The following is a 20,151-nucleotide window of genomic DNA, read 5'->3' as shown; positions in this document are numbered from 1 at the left end:
CTGAATTTGAAATTATGTGGTCAACCTATTACAACGTGGTGACCAGTGAGATTCAGTTTAGCTCAGAGCCTCAGACCATCCGCAATGTCCTCACAGAAGATACAGCGCCTGCTTGAACCGCCTAACGTATCTGCTGCGCATCGGTCTGCACTAGAATACTTCAACTCCAACTTCGCTCACATCGACAACCTCAATGGGATTGACCAAGTCCTGTCACAAACAAAAACACGGAGTTCAGAACTACAGCGTCAGGTGGGTTGAATAATTCGAATAATTCATGGTAGTTTATTCGTTGTCAGCTAGCTCTCTGCATCTCAGCAATCAATCGACTCGCTCATAACGAAAACTCGCGTGGCAGCACTTGCTAACCTTGACACTGCTCGTGGGTTCGCGGAGGACAGAGAGTCGATAGAGAACGAGATGACTTACCTCTCATATGAGCTTGTCTCATCTCTTTCTCCTTCGAAATCGGATGCCAATCCCACTCTTCTTGAGGACATTGAGACTATGCATCGCATACTGAAGGACCTTGAAAGCGTGCGGGCGTATGTAGCTGTCATAGAACGTACATTGACTTTGAGGTGTGCACCATCTATCAATTTTATCTGTCTTTATCGATGGAATCAAACAATTCTTTCTCAGCGAAGGAGCATTGGCGCAGTTGCGCGCTACATCATCCCCACTTTCCAAATCGTCGACGTCGGAATACAGTAGGCTAAGTGCCTTCGTTAGCGATGTTGGTCAGGCATGCGAGAGCGTGCAAGATATCGGGAGTGCTGAGCAGTCTCTACATCTTGTTACATTCGTACGGCGTATCCGTGACAAAACGTGGTTAGATATAAAAGAGATATTTTCTACGTAAGTCTCGATCTATGCTCTGGAACAGTCCTGATAATTTACCGTCTTTTCATCAAGAAAACTGAATGGCGTGCTGGAGAATCTTCAGTGGCCAATGGCTGTCGATTATCCTGCTGCGAGCGTGCATGACCGCAAATCCTTCGAATCTGCGTTCAAGGACTTGATATTGCTGCAAGAAATGTCAGTGAAGCTGAATTATGCGTTATGGGCTATACTGAAATTACACAGCGGCGATAATATCGAGGGCTCAACAAACCAAGGTTCCCAGGGCTTATACCCACTAGAAACACTCGCGCATGCGATATCCCTTCGCTTCAAGTACCATTTCGAAACTGAACGAGAGACAAATCGCCTCGATAAGGTGTGGTTCCCCTTGTCTTCTATCACCTGTATTGATTTCTCGTGACAGCCGGAGTGGTATCTCTCACATATAATGAACGTGGCTCTTGACCATCGACCCTTCATGGACAATGTTATACAACGTTTACTCTTGGGCACAAAATACCAGTATGTTAATGCATGGGTAAGCTGATACTTTTAAACACAATTTTTGCAGCCTAATGGTAGACCATAACATCAGCAAAACTACATAACTCTCCTTGTCCCAATCCTGGAGCGCAAGTTGCGGCGCACCGTCCCGACCTTGCTCTCTCACCCTGCCCTGTTGGCGCACACAGTTTATCAGGCATTAATTTTCGATTCCAGTATGCGTGGACTAGGTTATGAATTCGTGGTCGGCACAGAGGCAAAGAAGACTGAGGAGAAAGGAGGCGTCAGTTCTGTCATTCTTTGCCAGAAGGAGTGGTTTGACGCATGGTTAGAAGGCGAGAAAAAATGCAAGTTTATTTCTCCATTCGTCTGTCTGTCTGTCTGTCTGAAAGACTAAGCTGTCTGATTCACAGTTGCTGAGGACCAGTATCATGAAATCATCAGTTCTCCAGACGCATGGGTTATTGTTGATGATGATTCAAATGAATCTGATGAACACAAGCTCTCCCGTTCAATGGCCGAATTGAAGGCTACGAACTCAGCTCGACGAATCAAGGCCCTCGTTGAACAAGTTACTGGTACATTATGAGTTTTCTTTGATGTGCTCGTCATTGAAGGTGAAACAGATCGCTGCTCTCCCCTTCCCTCCTCCGCCCATCGCGCCCGTTTCCTTATTCACATTCAGCTTCCTATCCTCGAGCAGTATTATTCTCGCGTGTCTTCTTCCCTGGATGCTTTTGAGACACTTTCATCTGCTCTGGTGCGAGCGGTCCCTGGCGCACTAGGTGTCGAAGGGCCGAAGACAGACTCGCGTAAGTTGACCGGAGGTGTTGAGGGCAGTCAACGGTTGTGCAAGGCGTTGCTCAGCGCACGGTACGTGGAATCTGCAATGCAACGATGGGGAGAGGAAGAGGTGAGGTGGCTGGCGTTTCGTGACCTCATTGAAGCTGAACAACCTGTTGCGGACAGTTCTTTTTGGAATTGTGGACAGAAATCAACAATCGGGCAGCCCTACGTTCTCAGGCGGAGATGCATCCATCGCTGCCGAACTATGCAGATCATCAAGCCAGCAAGAGCGATGTCCCAAATTGCACTATCTTTGAGGAACTAATTACACAGTACACGAAGCTTGCGTCAAGGGCAGAAGATATACTCGTGAGTCAAGTTTGTGGTGAAACTGAATCTGCCTTGAAACCACATTTCGTGGCTATCACATCGTGAGTCACTCGTCTTTCTACTCAGCTTATACCGTTCTTTGTAGTGACCGTTATCACAGTCCCAAGGATGGAAGTGACGCTCAAAATGCAGATGACGGCATCGCCGTGCCCCCAAGTCTCCTCCCATCTATTGCTCTCTTGTCTGCTCACCTCACCTTCCTCCGTAACACGCTTCCGACTGCCGTGACAACGCAAGTATATAGGCGGATAGCAACACTCATCTCCGAGCACATTCTTCAGCGCGAAGTTCTGTTTCGCCCCGGACTTACCCGGGGACAATTCCGGACGGGACTTTCACGGGAGCAGGCACGTTCCGTACATGCGGAAAGTGAATTGTGGGCGGAAACCTGTCAGGTCGCCTTGAGAACTTCGCGGGCCAGGGCTGAGGGTCCTTGGGCACGGTTATTAGTCGCGGGCAGACTTCTCGGTGCACGCAGGCAGGAAGTGGATAGGGCCGTGAAGGAAGTCCTTGGAGGTCAAGGAGATGGTTGGGAGGATGCTTTGGATGTCGCTACGAGCCTCGGATCAGGGGGTTTAGGGAAAGAGGAGGTGAAGACGGTGCTCCGACTGCGTGATGATCTGTAGACGTTTAGCTACCGACTGTGCAGGGATGAGCGCCCGTGTAGCGGTGTGAGGGGAGAATCGTGAGAGATATGTTTCATCTTGCGAGGAGCACATGGTATTTATTTTTCGAACCATCGCTTTGCCTTAGGAACACAGGACAATAATACCATGGCAGGACTTCAACGTTGGTTTTCTGATCGTCGGTTCAGACCTTATGGATCACCACATGCTTCGACTTCCAGTCATTACAGTGATGGATACGGTAGAGATCATTCATATTGATGTCTCGAGTTCAGCTATTATTACAACCAGGAGAAAATGTGACACAACACAATGAGACGATAAGCAAGCGAGAACACAACCCACGATCAGGGGTATTAGACCTTGTAGACGATCCCTTCGCTAATCATGAGCTCATCTGCGTCCGACATGACCTGACATGCCGCGGTAGCCTCCGCAGTACCAAATAATGCATCCGTGGGTAGACCATCGTTGATCATTTCCACAAGTTCCGCCAAGAATACCTGTTCCTCGTCTTGGAGACGTGTGGAAAAAAGGTTCGCTAGCCGCGCACGGAAAAGCTGTAGCCTATCAAAATGAAAACACATGGAACAAACATGAGTTAGAATTATACTTTTCAAGTCAGGGCTCCACTCCAGTGATAAACCGGAGACGTGGGAGGGTGGCGAAAAAGGGACGCTAACCTTTCTGGAGGCACACCGCCCTCCTGTGATGATCCCGTAGCAGCCGCTGGTAACGTATCCATCGCGAGATCCTGGCTGCTGTCATTCCACAACGTGTCCTGACTACTTTGATTGATTGCAGGCTGTTTATTGGCCGGTACTTGAGGAGGCATGCTCATGCGTTCGGGGACCTCCGGTTGTTCATCCTCACCCTGATCATTTTCCTCTTCATCGGAACTATCTTGAGAGTCATCTTCGTCCATCCCACCAGCCGCTCCCACGCGGTTAAGCTTACGTTTCTTCTTTTTTTGCCGCTTTGCAACTTCCTTGTAAAGTGCATACCGCATGATCTCCTCTGCCGCACGAGCATCCTCGGACTCCACTTTGACAGAGAGACGTGCCTTGGCATGAGCGGTGGATAGACGGATGAGAGTTTCTAGTGTACGTGCTGTTAGAGGAGCTGTCTGGATATGGTCCATCAAAATGGAGCATAGGTCAAGATGCTGGGAAAAAATATACCTTCTTCCTATTGGTTTGACCCTCATCCTCATTGCGAAGGTTGGCGTAAACGTTCACAATATGATTAGCCGCGCCCTTCGTGAGAACCGGAGCAGGCTTGCTTTTCGAATACTGAATGTATTTTTTGATGAAAGCGATGCTTAACACCTCCGTCTTCACCTGTTTGCCCCTCCGTGTTCGTGACTTCGCGGCCGTTAAGCCAACGTGAAGTAGGGGATCGTATTTCTCGAAGGGGCTGGATTCTATCCCACCATCCACCTCCGCTGATTGTACACCCGGTCCGTCGATGGCAAGGGGCTGTGACAGGTTGTCATGCACAGGAGTACCGTCTTCAACTCCGGGTGGCATATAACGGTGCATACGCAGTACGTGATCTGCAATTCTGCGGTCCCGTTCTTCATCAACATCATCGGTGACAATGAACAGAAGATCAAAACGCGAAAGAAGGGAATCAGGTAGTGCGATATTCTTATGAGGATCTTTATGGATATCATACTAGCAAATAATGTAGTCAGACTCCAAAATTCAATAAAAATGAGTTGGCGCACTTGGCCATATATTGGGTTGGCAGCGGCAACGACGCTGCACCGGGCGTTCAAACTAGTATGGATACCAGCTTTCGCGATGGTGACTGTCTGTTGTTCCATGACTTCGTGGATCGCCACGCGATCGATATCTGACATCTTGTCAAACTCGTCAATGCAAACAACACCGCGATCTGCAAGAACCATCGCGCCTGCCTCGAGCCTTCGCTCGCCGGTATCGCGATCCGTGGTAACAGCCGCTGTTAAACCGACACCAGAACTTCCCCGTCCGGTGGTAGCAATAGCGAGTGGGGCAGTACCCAACACGAAGCGAAGTAGTTGCGATTTTGCGGTGGAAGGATCGCCGACCATGAGCATGTTGATGTCGCCACGGATATGGGTGCCATTAGGTAGGTTCTTTTCTGCACCACCCAGCAGGAGTAAAAGGATAGCTTCCTTGATTTTATCGTGACCATAAATAGACGGAGCAAGAGACTGTGAAAGAAGACGGAAGATGTCGCGTCGTCGAGAAAGCTGGTTGATTTGCCGAATATCGGTATCAGTTAACGGTGTCTGTGCAATACCGCCTCCAATCTTGGAGGAAAGGAGATTGATATTATTTGCGAGAATTAGGGACCTGTAAGGTAATCGGAAGATGAGTGATAGATTTCAAGGGGAAAAGGAAAACGAACTTGAAGGCGCCACTTGAGCCACCTCCCACACTTCGATAGAAGCCAACCAGTTGGACACGATCACCAGGTTTGCATTTGTCTACCAGGTCATCATCAAGAATAATATCTGTACTACGGGGTAGCTGGCCAGCCGGAGCGCGTTCGGGCATCTCCTGGATGCTGATACGCTGATGATCTCGGAAGACACAACGACCATATTCCATCTGGAGGGGATGACCATCGTCATCCTGCTGAGGTGTGACAGTGGTGGTCGGTGGCAAATTTGATGTTGACGTAGTCGCGTCGCGGTATTCGCGAGCGTGAAAGAGTTTGGTTTCGGGGCAATAGTGAACGGATTTGAGCATTTTTGGGCGGACGAGGGAGCAACGGGTGATGATGCCTTCTAAAGAAATCATCTTTCCAAGATGTTCTGATTTGAGGGTGCGTGGGCTGACATGATGGTCACCAAAGGAGCCACTGAAGCCGACGCGATAGTTCTTTCCCTCGAGCTCGTGTTTGTCGGTGTCATGAACTTGAGTGACGACACCGAGGAGGGCATCGTCAAATGCGGGAAGAAAATCAATAGGTTGTTTGAGCAAGCCATCTGCATACTCTCTGTTATAGTCGCGGAGATCATCGATATTGACTATTAAACGGGTTTGATCTGTACGGAGCAAGCGGGCGATGTCGTCTCTGTAATTATAAATTGGGGAATCTGAAGTGAGGAATTCCTCGAATATACGGGTTCTATCGCGCATAAGATCATCTTGAGGAACGGGCTCGTCGAGCATCGACATGGTAGCTAGCAAAATCAGTCGTAAAAGTTGACGCGTGGAGATAGTGAATATTGACGCGACTAGGCCTGCCCTTAAGAATCACGTGGACCAGGAACGGCTAGAATTTGAAATGGATGGACCAACCAGGACCCACTGTATAGACAAATGTGCAAAGTGTAGATAATCAACGCCGGAGGTAAGACGGAGAATTAAAACATTCATTGATGGCAGAGTCGTATGATACACAACCTTGTTGTGTACATTGAAACTGAAAGGAAAAACCCGTAGAACCAAGACAGAAATAATGAAAATGAAGTACGTAACAAAGCGGCAGGTGGCCAATTCGTGAAAAAAAAAAGAGAACAGATGGAATACATGTTTTGAATACAAGGCAGGTGTCACTGCACTATTGATCAAAGTATGCAAGTTAGGTAGGAAACGAGTGTGAGATTATAATGAGGACACTGGTGTAAAACGCAAAAAGTCGAAAGGAGTAAAATCAGTCGATCATATAGTGGGCGTGCCGCCTAAATTGGTGATGTGACGCGGTCGGTGGGCGGGGCTCCAGTTTTAAGCACATAAGACGTTAATCATGACGGTGCTGCTTCAAAGAATATTTTAAACAAGTGTGAATGGTGAATGATACGAATACTTACAGGAGGATGTTCACCAGTCAGCTCCAGAACCACCTCCACCTCCACCAAATTGATCTGTAACGGGAGCTACAGCCTGTGGGTCCATGTTATGATAAGTTGTGGGACATTGTAAGGATTCTCACAGTTTCTCTAGCCTCAATTTTTAGCATCTGTTCGGGCTGTCAGTTCGGCGCTAAAATGTGGAATAAGTGAAAGACCAACTGGGAGGGCAAATGAGACATGTACTAGGAGACAAGCGAGGATGAGAGGGATAAAACATTTTGTTGGGAACATGATTTTACCGGGGTATAAGGCTGGTTAAGGAGTGACAGGGTTAAACGAGTTGCTTTTATGTGTGAGGGTATGAGAATAGGTTATGATCCACGCGGTCGACATTCTTCCGGTACCCAGGAACCCGCCTTTCTATGGCCGCCGAACCCCAGGAACCAACTTTACAAAGTACGAATCTAAGATGCGTCTTATTGCAAATGCTAATATCCCAAGTACATTAACCTTAACTGCATGTGCACCGTGCAATGTTCATCAACATCTTCACCGTCCCTAGATCCCCATAACGAATCAAATAGAATAGGGACTCGACCAGGAAGCAGCTCGATGCATCTCGTCGATTTAAAGAACCAGCAAAACCACGTTCCAATTGGCCAAGTGCCTGCTTCCTGCTTTTCCATCTTTTTCCATCAGTCTGGTACCTGTCGCGCGAACAACGGTCGGTTCCTGGCAATATGGAATCACATCCCCTACTATTTTCTACCGGTCCGATCTCCTGCCCGCACCAATCCAGTTCATCACTGCACTCATGCACGCCCGACCGCTCAAACAAAAATACCATGTCATGTGCATGTCCATACAGAATACGATAAATGCGAGTATTGAAATGCTCAGTCCTATATCGAGCGTTATAACGGATACATCAAAATGAAAGACGGAACATACCCATAACTTTATCAAGCCATCCCATGACGCCGTTACAACTTTAGACTACACACATAGAAGTTAGCATCGGTACCGAAATAAAAGAAACAGACAGAACTTACCGACTCGTGTGGTAACCACTCATGTGCGATCACAACCTTCGAGTGAGCCTGTAGCCTCGATTTAATACGTCCCGTTTTCCAGTCCCAGAACACCACATTTCCTTCCCCGTCACCACTGCTTATCCACTTCCCATCTGGAGAAAACCCAACCTGGCAAGCATACCCAGCCACGGAATGTCCCGCGAACCTTTTCTTCCTGTTTTGGCGGAAATTATCCGTACTGTAGATTAGAATTTGGTTGTCTAGCGATTGTGCAGCAAAGTATTTCTCTTAGAATATATGTCAGATCAATGGTTATCATGTGAGAAAATCGAAACCCACTTGAAGGGTGAAGCGTTACTGCCGGCATCGAATGCATATGAGGTTCTGCGATGTACTTTATCACGACCGGAATATCGTAATCCCAAGCACGGATGGTCTTATCGTCCGACGTCGTGACAAACCGTCGGTTCTCGTCCACAAAAGTGATAGTATTGACAGGACCCAGATGCTGATCATACTCTTGGGTTATCTCCCCAGAATTCATGTCATACTACACGGTCGGATTCAATGGTCAATTAAGCCCGAGACACGCTGCAGAACGTACCTGAATAATCTTCTTATCCGACATACCAGCGAGGAATATGTGCTGTTTGTCCTCATCCGGATGGAAGCGCACAACGTAGGGAGTCTTGCCGTTACTGAATCGCTTAAGACACTGGCCGGTCTCAGTATCCCATAGTTTCATCTGGCGGTCGTATGCACACGATAGGAACTTCCGCCCATCATTAGAGAACGTGACATCCTTAACGGCCTGTACATGGCCATGGAAAGTCCTCAGACAATTTCCATGAGTATACACGTCCCACAGCTGACGGCAATGAGTCGATTCGGGACAGAATAAGTTAAAAAAGATTAGCGTACCTTTATTTTTGTGTCCATAGATCCGCTAAGAAGAAGATGGCCAGTTTCAGGGAATAATCGAATTACCGAGACGCCTTGCGTATGTCCGGTCCAAGTATGGATGCACGTCTTTGGAATAAATGTCTCTTGGGAGCCTACCTCACCGATAATATGAGGCGCTTCCGCCAGAGGTGGATGCATATATGTTCGGCCTTGATAGTCGGTCATAGATTTTCCATGGAAGACGGAAGTTTCTTGGCCATAGGCGCCAGGCTTTGGTTTCGCTTTCTTCTTGGGAACCATTGGCTCAGGATCCTCTTCTTCCTGCGGTTGATCGCCAGTGTCTTCTTCAACACCATCCAAGAATCCAATCTCCTCTTCTCCGTCCCATGCAGCCCAAGGCCCAACATACGCGCCTTCGCCCTCGACGACATCAAGGTCTCCCTTATTTTTTCGCTTTCTCTTTAATTCCTTTTTCTGAGAGTTGGTAGCTCGCAAGGTATCAATTGTTGCGAAGCCATTTTCGCGAGCCTTTTCGACCGAGCCGAGAATAGACGGTGCGTTTGGATCGATCGACGGATTGACCGAGTAGCCGAGGATGGAATGTGTCAGATGTTGGGCATTAAACGCGTGGTCTGACATGGATTGTTCTTCCACATGGCCTGCGAGTGCATTCTGGTTGATAAACCGGTTTGAATCACCGAACGGATTATCGGGACCCTGGAGCGGCAACATCATCTCGTTGTAGGGAATATTGACATTCATCTGCGTGTCTGTCGGACGGGTCACTAGCGAAGTTTGATTTAGAGGGTCCTAAGGGTATAGTGAGTGACATGGTGCATGAATGAAGTGAAGTTTGAAAGACTCACTTCAGCGAGAACATGAGGCGCGGCCTGAGACGCAAGTCTGTCCTGGTCTGTGCGCGGTTTTTTGCTGGTAGGAATTTTTGCCAGACCAAAAGCATCATTTAAAGTCTCCTCGTCCGAAGAATAAGCAGCAGACATGATTGAACGTTTAATGACTCAGTCTCGGTCAGTAGTTGGTGCTACTTGGTCAAGGAAGGCGTGGTAAATAATTTCCAAAACGAAAGTGAGACCTTTATGTAATTTCGTGTGATTGGAGATTTTCATTTGTTTTCTAATTGATGATGCTGCAGCCTTCTTTCCTCGAGGCTTAGCACTAAACCCCTCATTTTTTCTGACTTCTTCCTATTATCTTACTTAAGCTTTATCATGACCGAGCGCATCGTTGGCCGGCCATGGACTGCTCAAGAGGACCGTCTTCTTGCCAACGCCGTCGCAATCCATGGAGAGTCAGACAACTGGAAGGCCGTCGCCCACTGTGTCCCGGAAAGGTCCAATAAAGCCTGCAGGAAGGCAAGTGTTGATCTCATAATCCCAATTCAGTTCTTTCAATACGTTCAAAAACAGCGATGGCTCCATTCCCTATCACCGAATGTGAAGAAAACTGCTTGGACGCCAGAGGAAGACCATCTACTTTTGGAACTCTACGAAGTCTATTCAACCAAGTGGTCTGTGATCGCGAGGCATATACCCGGTCGTACTGACGACGCTTGTTCAAAACGCTATCGTGAGGCACTCGACCCTTCCCTTAGACGTGACGAATGGTCCAAGGAGGAGGACGACAGGCTCTTTGACGCGTACTCACGTTTGCCTGGGCGATGGGGCCAAGTCGGCCAGGAGTTACAGCGCAGCGGATTAGCCTGCCGTAACAGGTGCTGTTTCTCCCGCACGTATAGATAGCCCTCACGTAACTTACGTCCGCTTTTCCTTAGATGGAGGCTTCTCGAGCGAAAAAGAAACAACCTAACCGAGCCTCAGGGTGTCGCAGTTTCAAAATTGTCATCGACCATGTCTTCAGAACCAACAAGTCCTATGTTAACGTATCCCGATCCCACACCTTGGCCGCCTCCACTCATGCTCAATCCCAGGCAATATTGGGGTCAAAATCTATCTCAGCTTGGCGGAGGTGCATCCCCAGCATCTGGACAACAACATAGCCACGTAAGGTCTCACAATGACGTGGGATTATTGGGCAGTGTAGAACCCTCAGTTTCCCATTCACAATCGATACAGCACGTTGTCAATCTTCCGCCTCCGTTTCATTATTCGTCTTCATCATTAAGTTCGGCCTTGTCTTCTCCGCACACACTTGCAACGAGGTATGAAAAAAGCATCGCGGCCCCTAGCGGCCCTTACCAAACTGGGGAAGTTCACGCCGCACCGCACCCTATTACCTCCGCTCCGCCGGCCGATAATGCGTCCGCGGTTTTCGACTATGGGGTAGTCCTCGATCCATCTATTGTTAACGCCACACGAACCACGGACTATACTGTTGGACATCGCCCCGTGTATGAGGACCACGTTGCACAATATAACGAGATCCAACGAAGCGTCGCTCCCACACCTGTACCATCTCATATACCCGTTCCCCCTCAACGTGCGTCGGAATATTATTCGCCTGCTCCTCATCATAACGAGTGTCACCATCAATTGATCCGTGATGGAGAGACTTCTCCATCACAATTATCTCGAGATTCGCGTTATCCAACTACTTCTCAGGGTCCTTCCGCTGCATTAGTCCCTACGGCACTAGGCCTACCCCACGAGGCAAATGACAGCTACTACGTGGCTCATCGTCAACAGCTTGAGCATGTTCAGCACGTTGTGATGTCATCGCCCGATTCATCATCCGTCTGCAGCGTTTCCCACGAGTATTTCCCGTCTTCATCCTCATCGGATCATTGTTCCCCCGTTTCGCCTGTCGATGGTGCATTACACCAGACACCCTGTAATCAGTACTATCCATCCCCTGAACATGTGGTGCCTGCGCACCAAGACATTAGCTCAATTTCGCGGCCCACCACAACAGCACCTGAAGCTCGTGGAAACTATTATCAACCACAGCTCAAAGGGCAATTGCAGCCTCAGTTTCATTCACTGTCGAACGAACCCAAGCTTAACGGACACTGTGCTCCTATGTCTGTTACTGATACAGGCCCACCAACCGTCTCGCCTGACTTCCATCTTGCACCATCCGCTCAGTGTTCAGCGTCTATCAGCCCATCTGCGTACGTGCATCTACGCACTACCAGTCCCAAGACCATTGGATCAGGTGCCAAACGCGGCCCTCCCCAGGATAGTTCGTCAGTGAACCTTGACGACCCTAATCCTCGCCCGACTGCACGACAACGTCAGTCATTCGTACGGAAGCGTGCTGACATTCATGCTCCTCTGAGGCTATCTTCTGACTTGCCTGCCACAAATGAGTAGGTCATCTTCTCATGGAAGTGACGCAATTGACTAACGCGATGTCATTTCTTAGCCCCTCCATAAAGCCATATGCGTGCGGTCACGAGAGCTGCTGGCCGGTGGCCGCGACGAGTTCCATTGCTTGTTACACTACTTCGCGAGGTCTTTCAGACCACAATAAGAGTTCTCATCCAGAAGACTCTGGCGGAGAGAGACCCTACAGATGTGGCTTAGACGGTTGCGGAAAATCTTGGAAGGCACGTTATTTCGGTCCCGAAGTTCCGGGAGCTGTATTAATGACATTGTTCGGCAGAGCATTAACGGGTTACAGTATCATTTGCAAATGTGCGAACGTATGCATATTCTCATCGCCGAGTATACTAACTATGGCCTAGATCGAAGGCCCATTTCCAACACGCTATTGTGTCTACTTTCGTCACCTCTTACATCGATGGCCTCGCTGTGCCTTATGTGGAGGCATCTCCTGGTGAAAGTGATGGTAAGACTAAGAAGCAATATTCTTGTCCGCATCAAGGCTGCCCGAATCGGTATAAGCAGCTCAGTGGACTCCGTTATCATCTAACCCATGTAAGGTTAACTTGCAATATTCTGAATCAAAGTCTAACTAAAGGTGTTAGGGTCATCCTACGGATCTTCCGGTTCAGTTAGATTTGGTACCTCCTGCCCTGAGTCGCAAATTGGCTGAGAAGATGCGGAAGGATGGTACCAGCTCACAATCCTTTGAGACGCACACGCACACTCCTGTTCCTGTTCCCGCCCCCTCGCAGAGCTGCTCTCCCGGGCATGTATCTGCATAATGCGTGGGCCCCTGACTATAAAATCAGCGTGAACCGGAATCGTGTCGATATTCTACTGGTCTCATAATTTTCCCAACGTATATTGGCCCTGACCATTGGTTTGGTATTATCTTTCGTCTTGTTGAATTATTAGGTGTATCGTTATTGCTTTCATTTGCTTTTAATCTCTTGCGCTCTTCCTCACATCGCTCGGTTTTTATGGCTTTTTCCTATCAGCCCGCCATTCATTTGCATTGCAGATATTTACCGCGTACTTGTATAATCACTATATGTAATATTTGATGGTGATCCCACCGTCCCTAATTGTATCTATACACAGTTCGAGCTGACAACATGTACATTTGCGAGAGTGTAAGAAAGTCATCATGAATCCATTCCGTAAGGGATCATCCGTACAAATGCTCAGCATAGGCTCATTATTTCAAAACCTCGAACATATTTTCCTCATCGAATCACCGTCCACCTCCAAATTGGCTGGCGCTGCGGTATACATGTGAGCTTGAATTTACATGACGGACAAGTAGAGATCGACTTACAGATTCCTCAGCTCTGGATCTGCCATAAGTTCTTCCATAGAGGGCGTGGCTCCACCAGATTGCATCCGATTCATCTAATAAAAAAATAATCGGAATGACTACTTGAAATATACAAGAGAAGGAAGACGCTTACCATGTTAGCAACAGTTTGGATTCGACATAAGCCTTTCCATTCCGCCGTTGGCCATCATTTGTTGTGCCATTTGCATCATCATAGGGTTGTTCATGAGACCAGCAAGATCGGGCATACCGCCTGCCCCACCCATTCCTCCCATGTTGCCGAACATGTTCGCCATACCACCGAGTCCGCCCGCACCTGCACCCAAGCCAGCGCGCGTATCTGATGGGATGTCACCTTCAGGTACGAGTGGTGGCGGGCCATCATCATCATCATCTTCAGAAGGAATGCGGTCCGTGGCATTTTGTAAACCAGATTTCAGGTTGGCATTTGTGGGGTCGAGCTCAATTCCCTTCTTGAATGCGGCAGCGGCAGCCTTGTAGTCTCCCAAAGTGTATTGCGCGTGCCTGGCGGAGCGGTGGAATGAGATCGAATTACGTAGAAATCAATAGTAGATACGTACCCCAGACGAGAGTAGGCCTTGACGAATTTAGGATCAACTTCGATGGCTTTTTCAGAGTCGAGGATTGCAGATGCATGATCGCCTTTGCTAGCGTATGCAGCTGCTCTGTTAGAGTAGTAGACGGGATTGACAGAATCGAGCGCGATGGCTTTGGTGTACGCGTCAATGGCTTCGTCATACTTCTTAACTGTCATGTGCGTATTTCCTGTTTGCTTATGTTTTTCAGCCTTGGCCTTTGTTTCTGCTGGAGGGGCAGAGGGTGTAGATGTAGATGCTGGCGAAGATACTACTTTGTCTCTTGTTTTCAAGAATACATCGAATATGGTCTGTAGCTTCGCTGGTTTAATATCCAGGCGTTGCCGCTGCTTGTCGTCCGATGGATCGACACCAAATGCCTCGCCGATGCACTGAACTACGTGAATACGCGTACTCGATGAGCTACTGAACGTAAAAGAGACGGATAAAAACATGAAACGTACTGGCGACTTCAAGACCTTCCTTGTCGTCTTGCTTGACAGTGCCGTCATCTATGGATTGGTTCAAAAAGTCGATTATGGACAGAACGAGCTGTTGCTTCTTGTCCGCCATGTTAGTGGTATCCGAAGATCTAGTGTGTCGCAAATAAGGATCAACAAACACTTCCAACTCCATGAAGACTTACTTGGTCTTCGTTCATATAGGCAGCCATGTTTTTCTGTAGCATCTCTGGCGAACCCCCTCAGGACCCGGTCATTTCGACAAAATCTGGCCAAGTTTACGAGCGTCGGTTGATTCTTAAATACATCACTGACAATGGCACCGACCCGTTGACGGGGGAGAAGCTCGAGGAGTCGGACTTGTTGACTATCAAAGCCAGTGAGTTTTTTTTTCACTGTCACCTTTTCTCGCAGCAGCATATACTGTTCCTTTTTTCTTGAATGCTGCAATCTGAAGAATTCAATTCGAACTTGCTAATCCATGCCTGCCAGACCCCAAAACTGCGCCACCACGACCTGCCGCCGCAACTTCTACCCCGGCTCTGTTGCACATGCTTCAAAACGAGTGGGACGCCTTAGTATTGGAGGTGTTTGCCTTGAAGCAACAGTACAACTCCACTCGCCAGGAGCTAAGTTATGCTCTATATGCACAAGATGCCGCCAGTCGCGTCATCGCGCGTCTCATAAGAGAACGCGATGCTGCCAGAGAGTACGCGCTTTCTAAGTATGCTCTTTATTACATCACGCTGACGCGTCTTGTCCTTGTTCCAGAGCTCTGGCTAATGTCCAGGCAACTATGGGAATCGCTCCAGCAAGCGGTGCGGCTGAGGACGTGGAAATGGCTGAAGAAAATGGTGCTCAGGAAGGTGCCCTTCCTAAAGAGATAGTCGACCAGATCGATGAGACCCAGCAAAATCTCTCTGCTACCCGCAAAAAGCGCAAAGCTCCAGCCGGTTACACGAGTACTGCAGAGGTGAAGACGTTTGTTGCAACACACACCATCCCGTCTTTGCACTCGGCCTCTCCTGCTGGCATGACTTCTCTTGCCGTTTCCCGTCTTAACCCGTCTCAGTTCCTTACGGGTGGAAATGACAAGATTGTCCAGCTGTACGATAGAAGTACAGACAAGGTATTAGCCTCTCTCAAAGGTCACACGAAGAAGATCAACCAAGTCGCTTTCCGCGAGCACGAGGGTGAATCGACTTTGGTTTTGTCTGCCGGTGCAGACAAAATCGCCAAAATTTGGGCGCATGATAGCGCCTCTAGCGAGTACATACCAAAAGCAACCATTCGGACACACAAGGGAGAACTCACTGGCCTCGTTGTGCATCCCACGAACTCTATCTTTGCGTTGTCTTCACTTGACAAGACATATTCACTCCATGAACTCTCCAACTTTACTCAGGTGTACCGATCAGCCCCCGGAGAAGATGCTTTCACGTCCCTTGCAATTCATCCCGACGGTGCTCTCCTTGCACTGGGTACTCCCTCATCCAAGATTCAAATATGTGATGTGCGCTCCGGTAACATAGCTGCATCCATCACACCGCCAGATGCATCGCCTTTCACCGTCAATTCACTCTCATTCTCCGAAAATGGTTACCATCTCCTCGCTCCGGACAGCCCATCGTCCGTTGCCATCTGGGACCTGAGGAAAATGAAAACTGCACACACTATTCCGCTCGGGGAAGGGTTCAAAGTCAATAAGGTGTTGTATGATTACAGCGCACAGTATCTAGGAGTCGCGGGCAGCGAGGGCATTCGTGTGTTTGCTCACAAGTCATGGGATGAGCTTGTACGTTTCGAAGAAGCAGGGGATGTATCAGATATTGTGTTTGGAGAGCAGGGCAAGGAGATCTGGGCTACGAGCGGAAGGGAGGTCAGGATCTGGGGTTTACCTGCTTAAATGTATGACTTTTTGTCTGTATTTCATCGTGCCGTTGTGTTCGCCTTTGCTTAACACTGTTATTTCTTCAAGTCTTCGCAGCTTAGGGGCCTTTTCTGCAAATTAGTAAGCTGAAGCGTGCTGACACCTCCAGTGACGGCACCAAGATCAGAGGCGCATGAATACATGACTGATTGAGAAATATCATTTAACGAACGAAAGCAACTGTAGTAATGTACTTTCGATATCTTCATATCTTGTACTGTATGTCAATATCGGTATACTCAAGTCCGAGTGCGCTGGCGCCAGATGAACGGTGCACCTTTATCATCAACTTCTGTGTCATATAGTCTGATTGTGTCAATCGGTACATACAAGTGCGTTAATGCAATCGCTAAAATCCGAAACAAATAATGGTAATGCGAAAGTGATGCAACAAAGGGTAATCATGTGTTAAGGACAGTGTTGTGGTCGGTTAAAGGTATATGAAAGAAGTTTGCGTAGTGAATCATGCAGTGGGGAATTTACAGATAGTAATACAAAGGCCGTCTGTCCGATGTACCATTTTTATGACCAAGTCGAAGGCCCAAATGTCTCGCCAGGAGGCATCGCGTAGAGGGGCGTGCCCATTGCATCTGCAGTGTACTGCCAGAAGGTGTTACCCCACCAGTTGAGCGTGATTCCACCTTTCGGCATCTGAAGAAGGAAGAAGATGACTACCATGCTGAGCGCGACGCCTGCGTCGAGACCAGCGGAGAGGATGTAGTTGTAGCGCATCCACCACCTGAAGTGGTAGCGGCGCATACACCACTGGAATATGAAGCCGACGATTGCCCAAGACGCGAAGTTGATGCCATTGGCAGGAGGCATAGCGCCAATGCCTGCGAAGAATACCGGGATGTTGATATATCGCCAGTAAGAGAGAGGGTAACGGCGAGCGAGGTAGTAGAAGGGGATGGGGAAGAAGGCACCGACGGCAAAGAACCAGAGCAATGGGCTGTAAATGGCACCCGGAGTGAACAGACGGTGAGGGCCGATGCTTCCCCACAGGAGTGAGGCACTCCCGAAGGTGGAGGTGGACGGGCAGACGAAGAACTGAGGCTGGGTAGGTGTGCAGATGTCCACGATGTTGGCGAACATCCAGTTCTGCACAAGCGTGACAACGATGCAACTGAGGAAGGCAGCGAGAACCTGTGCCGTGAACATGAGACGCGGGGGAACCTTCATATAATGACCAAGCTTCAAGTCGCCAGCAAAGCCAACTGCCTGGTTTGTACCCATGTATGCGCTCGCTTTGAATATCATGACAGCGATGGGTTTTCCAGGAAGCAAATAGGCACCAATCATCTCGAACATGACGTTCAAGGCGATCTGCTGATTGGTAATTGCTTGAAGCATGCCGACCGGAATCGCGAGGAGTGCAGCGAGGGCGAGAGCAACACAAACAGCCCAGATAGGGAGATCCGTGGGGAAAATTTCCACAGTGATGAAGAGGAGGAGAAGCATCACGAGGCCCAGGATGACATACCACCACTGAGGAACTTCGGGGTATGCCTGCATCAGGCGCGAGTGAATATCACGCTCATCTCTGAGACTGCTCTTGAAGCGGCGAACGATGTCACGTCGGTACCACACTACGATAATACTGTCAGAATGGGGTAACACGCATAACCAGAAGAACCCACAGAATGTGTGCACGACTACTGAGGAGAACGCGGCAAATGCGACACCATATGCAACAGCCATGGTTGCCGTCATGAAGACGGGCGAGTAAGCCTCGTACTGCGCGACGTTGAAAGAAGCATTGACGACCACCTGAGCAGCGTCATAGGGCAATCCGGTGTTGTCGAAGGTCAAGTAGGACGAGATTGGTAAGTGTGCGGTGAACCAAGTGTTGGTGACTGCGAGACACTTTAAGTATATTACACAATGAAGGGGGAGAGAACATACAGTAGATGATCGGCGTAATGATCCAGAAACAGATCACAAGGGCAGCGGCCGTGTTGGCTTCAGACCACCAAGGCGTCACCAAGGGATTTCCGATGTACGAGATCATGGACCAGTCGAAAGTGAGAATGCCCATCCCAAGACCAGTGGACGTGCCAAATAGCGCGTTCACGGCCACGTTGTCAGGTGCAATCCAGCAGACCCAGTTGAACATGCTCAGTCCAGTCCACAAGTATCCAGGTACCCAGTACCATACGAAACTGCATCCCAATGCAATGCAAAAGAATTTCTCCCGGGAAATGTGGCGACCCTCAGGCTTGCCAAATGATTTGTGTAGAGTGTTGAACAAGGCGGAAGTAACAAGTGCACCAGGCCAAATCATGCTACTGGGCCAAACAAGGAATTTGCGAAGAAGACCACCCATAGAGAAACCGATGAGCTGCGTTGAAAGAACAAGGCAGAGTTGATAGGAGGTGGTAAGGGTCTGATTGTAGAAGACTTTCTGTGTCGCGACAATGTCGGTGGCATAGGCACCGCTCACTACAACATTTGCCATGACAGTGATGAGTACATGTTCCTTGACGTTGAATGGTCCTGGGTTGAAGGACCAGATGTATCCCATGGTATTGAAGCGCGTTGTGGGGAGGACTCGCTCCATACCTTTGCCAAGAGGTAGGGCGGTCAACTGAGCAATAATACCGGTGATGATAATGGAAGGGTCTAACAGTGACTTGAGCAAACGAAACCAAGAGCGATGAGAGAATGTTGACTTACAGCGCATAGAGAAAAACTGATTAAGAGCCGAGATGAGAATGGTATAGAATATACCCAAAACCCACATGCGGAACGTATTGACGTGCATGGTGGGGTCATCGATGCTGGCCACAGCAGCACGAACTTCAGGGTAAGGTGACTCACTGTCATATGACGGTCAACAGAGTAATAGCAAAACACCATAAGACTTACTCGTCATAGTCGAACGTCGAAGGTGTGGCAGTCCTCGAAGCTGTAGAGTAGCGCATAGACTCAACTCGGGACTCAACATCGAAGTCCGAGGCACCGCCGGAGTATTCTGACATTGTTATCTTTTTATGCTCAAGCTCATGTACCTCGGTAGTGGATGAGGCAGGAGAGGAAGGTGAAGCATAGTAGTCAAAGTTAGGGTCATTGAGATGCTCCATGAGAAAGTCCACATCCTCGGGAACATCAGGCACGGCTCTGGCGCGAAGGTTCTGAAGAGCGACAACATTCGTCGCGCTGTTGTAAGGTCTAGTCTCCATGTCGAGACCGAATGAGATAGCACTGTGAGAGAGGAAGGCAAGCACTGGCAAAGAGCACAAGGAAGGCTCAGCAAACAGGTAGTGCGAACACGGGGGGAGAATAATTTCCTGATGATTCCAGGAGATCTGACGGCCTTTTGAAGGCGGACGAAACGTCCAAAACTTGCCGGTTATACTACTGTGGACGTGGTGACCGCATCTATTTTGGAAGCTAGAGTCATCTGTGGAAGAGTTCTGCCCTGGAAGCGCACTATACAATAAGCCTAATTAGACATGGTCCACTGCAAAACAAAAAGCTGGGAGAAGGCCCGGGTAGTGATCGGCACATCAAAACTCAATTGTTCATGTCTCGTTTGATAAATAACCCACTAAATTGAAAATTTGGAGAAAGGTGCCACTGACGTTCTCTACTGATATGATATCATGCAAAGAGTCAAACGACAAAGTGGCACTCGCGATGGATTCGTAGCCATGAGGCATTGA

General features: G+C 48.7%; 7 protein-coding genes across 7 annotated transcripts; 3 read left to right on the top strand and 4 right to left on the bottom strand.

Annotated features, from left to right (window-relative positions):
• Positions 1–27: 27 nt before the first annotated feature.
• On the top strand, positions 28–3,359 carry F5891DRAFT_1103915 (RINT-1 family protein). Its single transcript, XM_041363620.1, has 11 exons — positions 28–252; positions 304–581; positions 643–858; positions 916–1,038; positions 1,087–1,219; positions 1,268–1,381; positions 1,439–1,694; positions 1,761–1,925; positions 1,974–2,260; positions 2,317–2,564; positions 2,624–3,359. Exons 1-11 carry the CDS (start codon positions 85–87, stop codon positions 3,147–3,149), a joined length of 2,514 nt encoding a protein of 837 aa, XP_041230369.1. The 5' UTR covers positions 28–84; the 3' UTR covers positions 3,150–3,359.
• Positions 3,360–3,390: 31 nt separating this feature from the next.
• Positions 3,391–6,377, bottom strand: F5891DRAFT_758474 (MCM2/3/5 family-domain-containing protein). Its single transcript, XM_041373147.1, has 5 exons — positions 5,547–6,377; positions 4,879–5,491; positions 4,331–4,825; positions 3,833–4,275; positions 3,391–3,716 (listed from the first exon to the last, which is right to left on the bottom strand). Exons 1-5 carry the CDS (start codon positions 6,320–6,322, stop codon positions 3,506–3,508), a joined length of 2,538 nt encoding a protein of 845 aa, XP_041230368.1. The 5' UTR covers positions 6,323–6,377; the 3' UTR covers positions 3,391–3,505.
• Positions 6,378–7,400: 1,023 nt separating this feature from the next.
• F5891DRAFT_1140403 (pre-mRNA splicing factor) lies at positions 7,401–10,001 on the bottom strand. Its single transcript, XM_041364887.1, has 7 exons — positions 9,743–10,001; positions 8,895–9,686; positions 8,578–8,841; positions 8,313–8,523; positions 7,992–8,260; positions 7,891–7,935; positions 7,401–7,841 (listed from the first exon to the last, which is right to left on the bottom strand). The coding sequence occupies exons 1-7, from the start codon at positions 9,875–9,877 to the stop codon at positions 7,836–7,838; spliced, it is 1,722 nt and encodes a 573-aa protein (XP_041230367.1). The 5' UTR covers positions 9,878–10,001; the 3' UTR covers positions 7,401–7,835.
• Positions 10,002–10,105: 104 nt separating this feature from the next.
• Positions 10,106–12,963, top strand: F5891DRAFT_944949 (uncharacterized protein; the record flags this gene model as incomplete). Its single annotated transcript, XM_041374597.1, has 7 exons — positions 10,106–10,255; positions 10,304–10,608; positions 10,669–11,607; positions 12,219–12,423; positions 12,459–12,490; positions 12,541–12,733; positions 12,784–12,963. 7 exons carry the CDS (start codon positions 10,106–10,108, stop codon positions 12,961–12,963), a joined length of 2,004 nt encoding a protein of 667 aa, XP_041230366.1.
• Positions 12,964–13,636: 673 nt separating this feature from the next.
• Positions 13,637–14,668, bottom strand: F5891DRAFT_1184198 (putative stress-induced protein STI1; the record flags this gene model as incomplete). Its single annotated transcript, XM_041366400.1, has 3 exons — positions 13,637–14,024; positions 14,081–14,492; positions 14,560–14,668. 3 exons carry the CDS (start codon positions 14,666–14,668, stop codon positions 13,637–13,639), a joined length of 909 nt encoding a protein of 302 aa, XP_041230365.1.
• Positions 14,669–14,725: 57 nt separating this feature from the next.
• On the top strand, positions 14,726–16,868 carry F5891DRAFT_1012844 (WD40-repeat-containing domain protein). Its single transcript, XM_041360755.1, has 3 exons — positions 14,726–14,935; positions 15,049–15,265; positions 15,328–16,868. Exons 1-3 carry the CDS (start codon positions 14,767–14,769, stop codon positions 16,460–16,462), a joined length of 1,521 nt encoding a protein of 506 aa, XP_041230364.1. The 5' UTR covers positions 14,726–14,766; the 3' UTR covers positions 16,463–16,868.
• On the bottom strand, positions 16,777–19,870 carry F5891DRAFT_1012841 (OPT oligopeptide transporter). The gene is made up of 5 exons (XM_041360754.1): positions 19,355–19,870; positions 19,163–19,305; positions 18,392–19,108; positions 18,127–18,342; positions 16,777–18,075 (listed from the first exon to the last, which is right to left on the bottom strand). Exons 1-5 carry the CDS (start codon positions 19,666–19,668, stop codon positions 17,009–17,011), a joined length of 2,457 nt encoding a protein of 818 aa, XP_041230363.1. The 5' UTR covers positions 19,669–19,870; the 3' UTR covers positions 16,777–17,008.
• Positions 19,871–20,151: the final 281 nt, after the last annotated feature.

This window comes from Suillus fuscotomentosus (genome assembly GCF_016647785.1).
Source record: "Suillus fuscotomentosus strain FC203 chromosome Unknown F5891scaffold_9, whole genome shotgun sequence".
NCBI lineage: Eukaryota > Fungi > Basidiomycota > Agaricomycetes > Boletales > Suillaceae > Suillus > Suillus fuscotomentosus.
Note: the sequence above shows the minus strand (reverse complement) of the source record. Positions and strands in the feature narration are given on the sequence as shown.

What these genes read in the sequence shown, in the direction of transcription:
- F5891DRAFT_1140403 (XM_041364887.1), bottom strand. Translation starts at nt 9,877, where the DNA reads ATGTCTGCTGCTTATTCTTCGGACGAGGAGACTTTAAATGATGCTTTT. An exon ending in CGCCTCATGTTCTCGCTGAA is followed by an intron (nt 9,687 to 9,742) that starts GTGAGTCTTTCA and finishes CTATACCCTTAG; the next exon opens with GACCCTCTAAATCAAACTTC. An exon ending in CTATGGACACAAAAATAAAG is followed by an intron (nt 8,842 to 8,894) that starts GTACGCTAATCT and finishes CATTGCCGTCAG; the next exon opens with CTGTGGGACGTGTATACTCA.
- F5891DRAFT_758474 (XM_041373147.1), bottom strand. Translation starts at nt 6,322, where the DNA reads ATGTCGATGCTCGACGAGCCCGTTCCTCAAGATGATCTTATGCGCGAT. An exon ending in GTCAAACCAATAGGAAGAAG is followed by an intron (nt 4,276 to 4,330) that starts GTATATTTTTTC and finishes GACCATATCCAG; the next exon opens with ACAGCTCCTCTAACAGCACG. An exon ending in GGCGGTGTGCCTCCAGAAAG is followed by an intron (nt 3,717 to 3,832) that starts GTTAGCGTCCCT and finishes TCATTTTGATAG; the next exon opens with GCTACAGCTTTTCCGTGCGC.
- F5891DRAFT_1012841 (XM_041360754.1), bottom strand. Translation starts at nt 19,668, where the DNA reads ATGGAGACTAGACCTTACAACAGCGCGACGAATGTTGTCGCTCTTCAG. An exon ending in TCGACGTTCGACTATGACGA is followed by an intron (nt 19,306 to 19,354) that starts GTAAGTCTTATG and finishes GTCATATGACAG; the next exon opens with TGAGTCACCTTACCCTGAAG. An exon ending in AGTAGTCGTGCACACATTCT is followed by an intron (nt 18,076 to 18,126) that starts GTGGGTTCTTCT and finishes GTATTATCGTAG; the next exon opens with TGTGGTACCGACGTGACATC.
- F5891DRAFT_1012844 (XM_041360755.1), top strand. Translation starts at nt 14,767, where the DNA reads ATGTTTTTCTGTAGCATCTCTGGCGAACCCCCTCAGGACCCGGTCATT. An exon ending in CTTGTTGACTATCAAAGCCA is followed by an intron (nt 14,936 to 15,048) that starts GTGAGTTTTTTT and finishes CATGCCTGCCAG; the next exon opens with ACCCCAAAACTGCGCCACCA. An exon ending in GAACGCGATGCTGCCAGAGA is followed by an intron (nt 15,266 to 15,327) that starts GTACGCGCTTTC and finishes TCCTTGTTCCAG; the next exon opens with AGCTCTGGCTAATGTCCAGG.
- F5891DRAFT_1103915 (XM_041363620.1), top strand. Translation starts at nt 85, where the DNA reads ATGTCCTCACAGAAGATACAGCGCCTGCTTGAACCGCCTAACGTATCT. An exon ending in ATAAAAGAGATATTTTCTAC is followed by an intron (nt 859 to 915) that starts GTAAGTCTCGAT and finishes CTTTTCATCAAG; the next exon opens with AAAACTGAATGGCGTGCTGG. An exon ending in CCTCGTTGAACAAGTTACTG is followed by an intron (nt 1,926 to 1,973) that starts GTACATTATGAG and finishes AAGGTGAAACAG; the next exon opens with ATCGCTGCTCTCCCCTTCCC.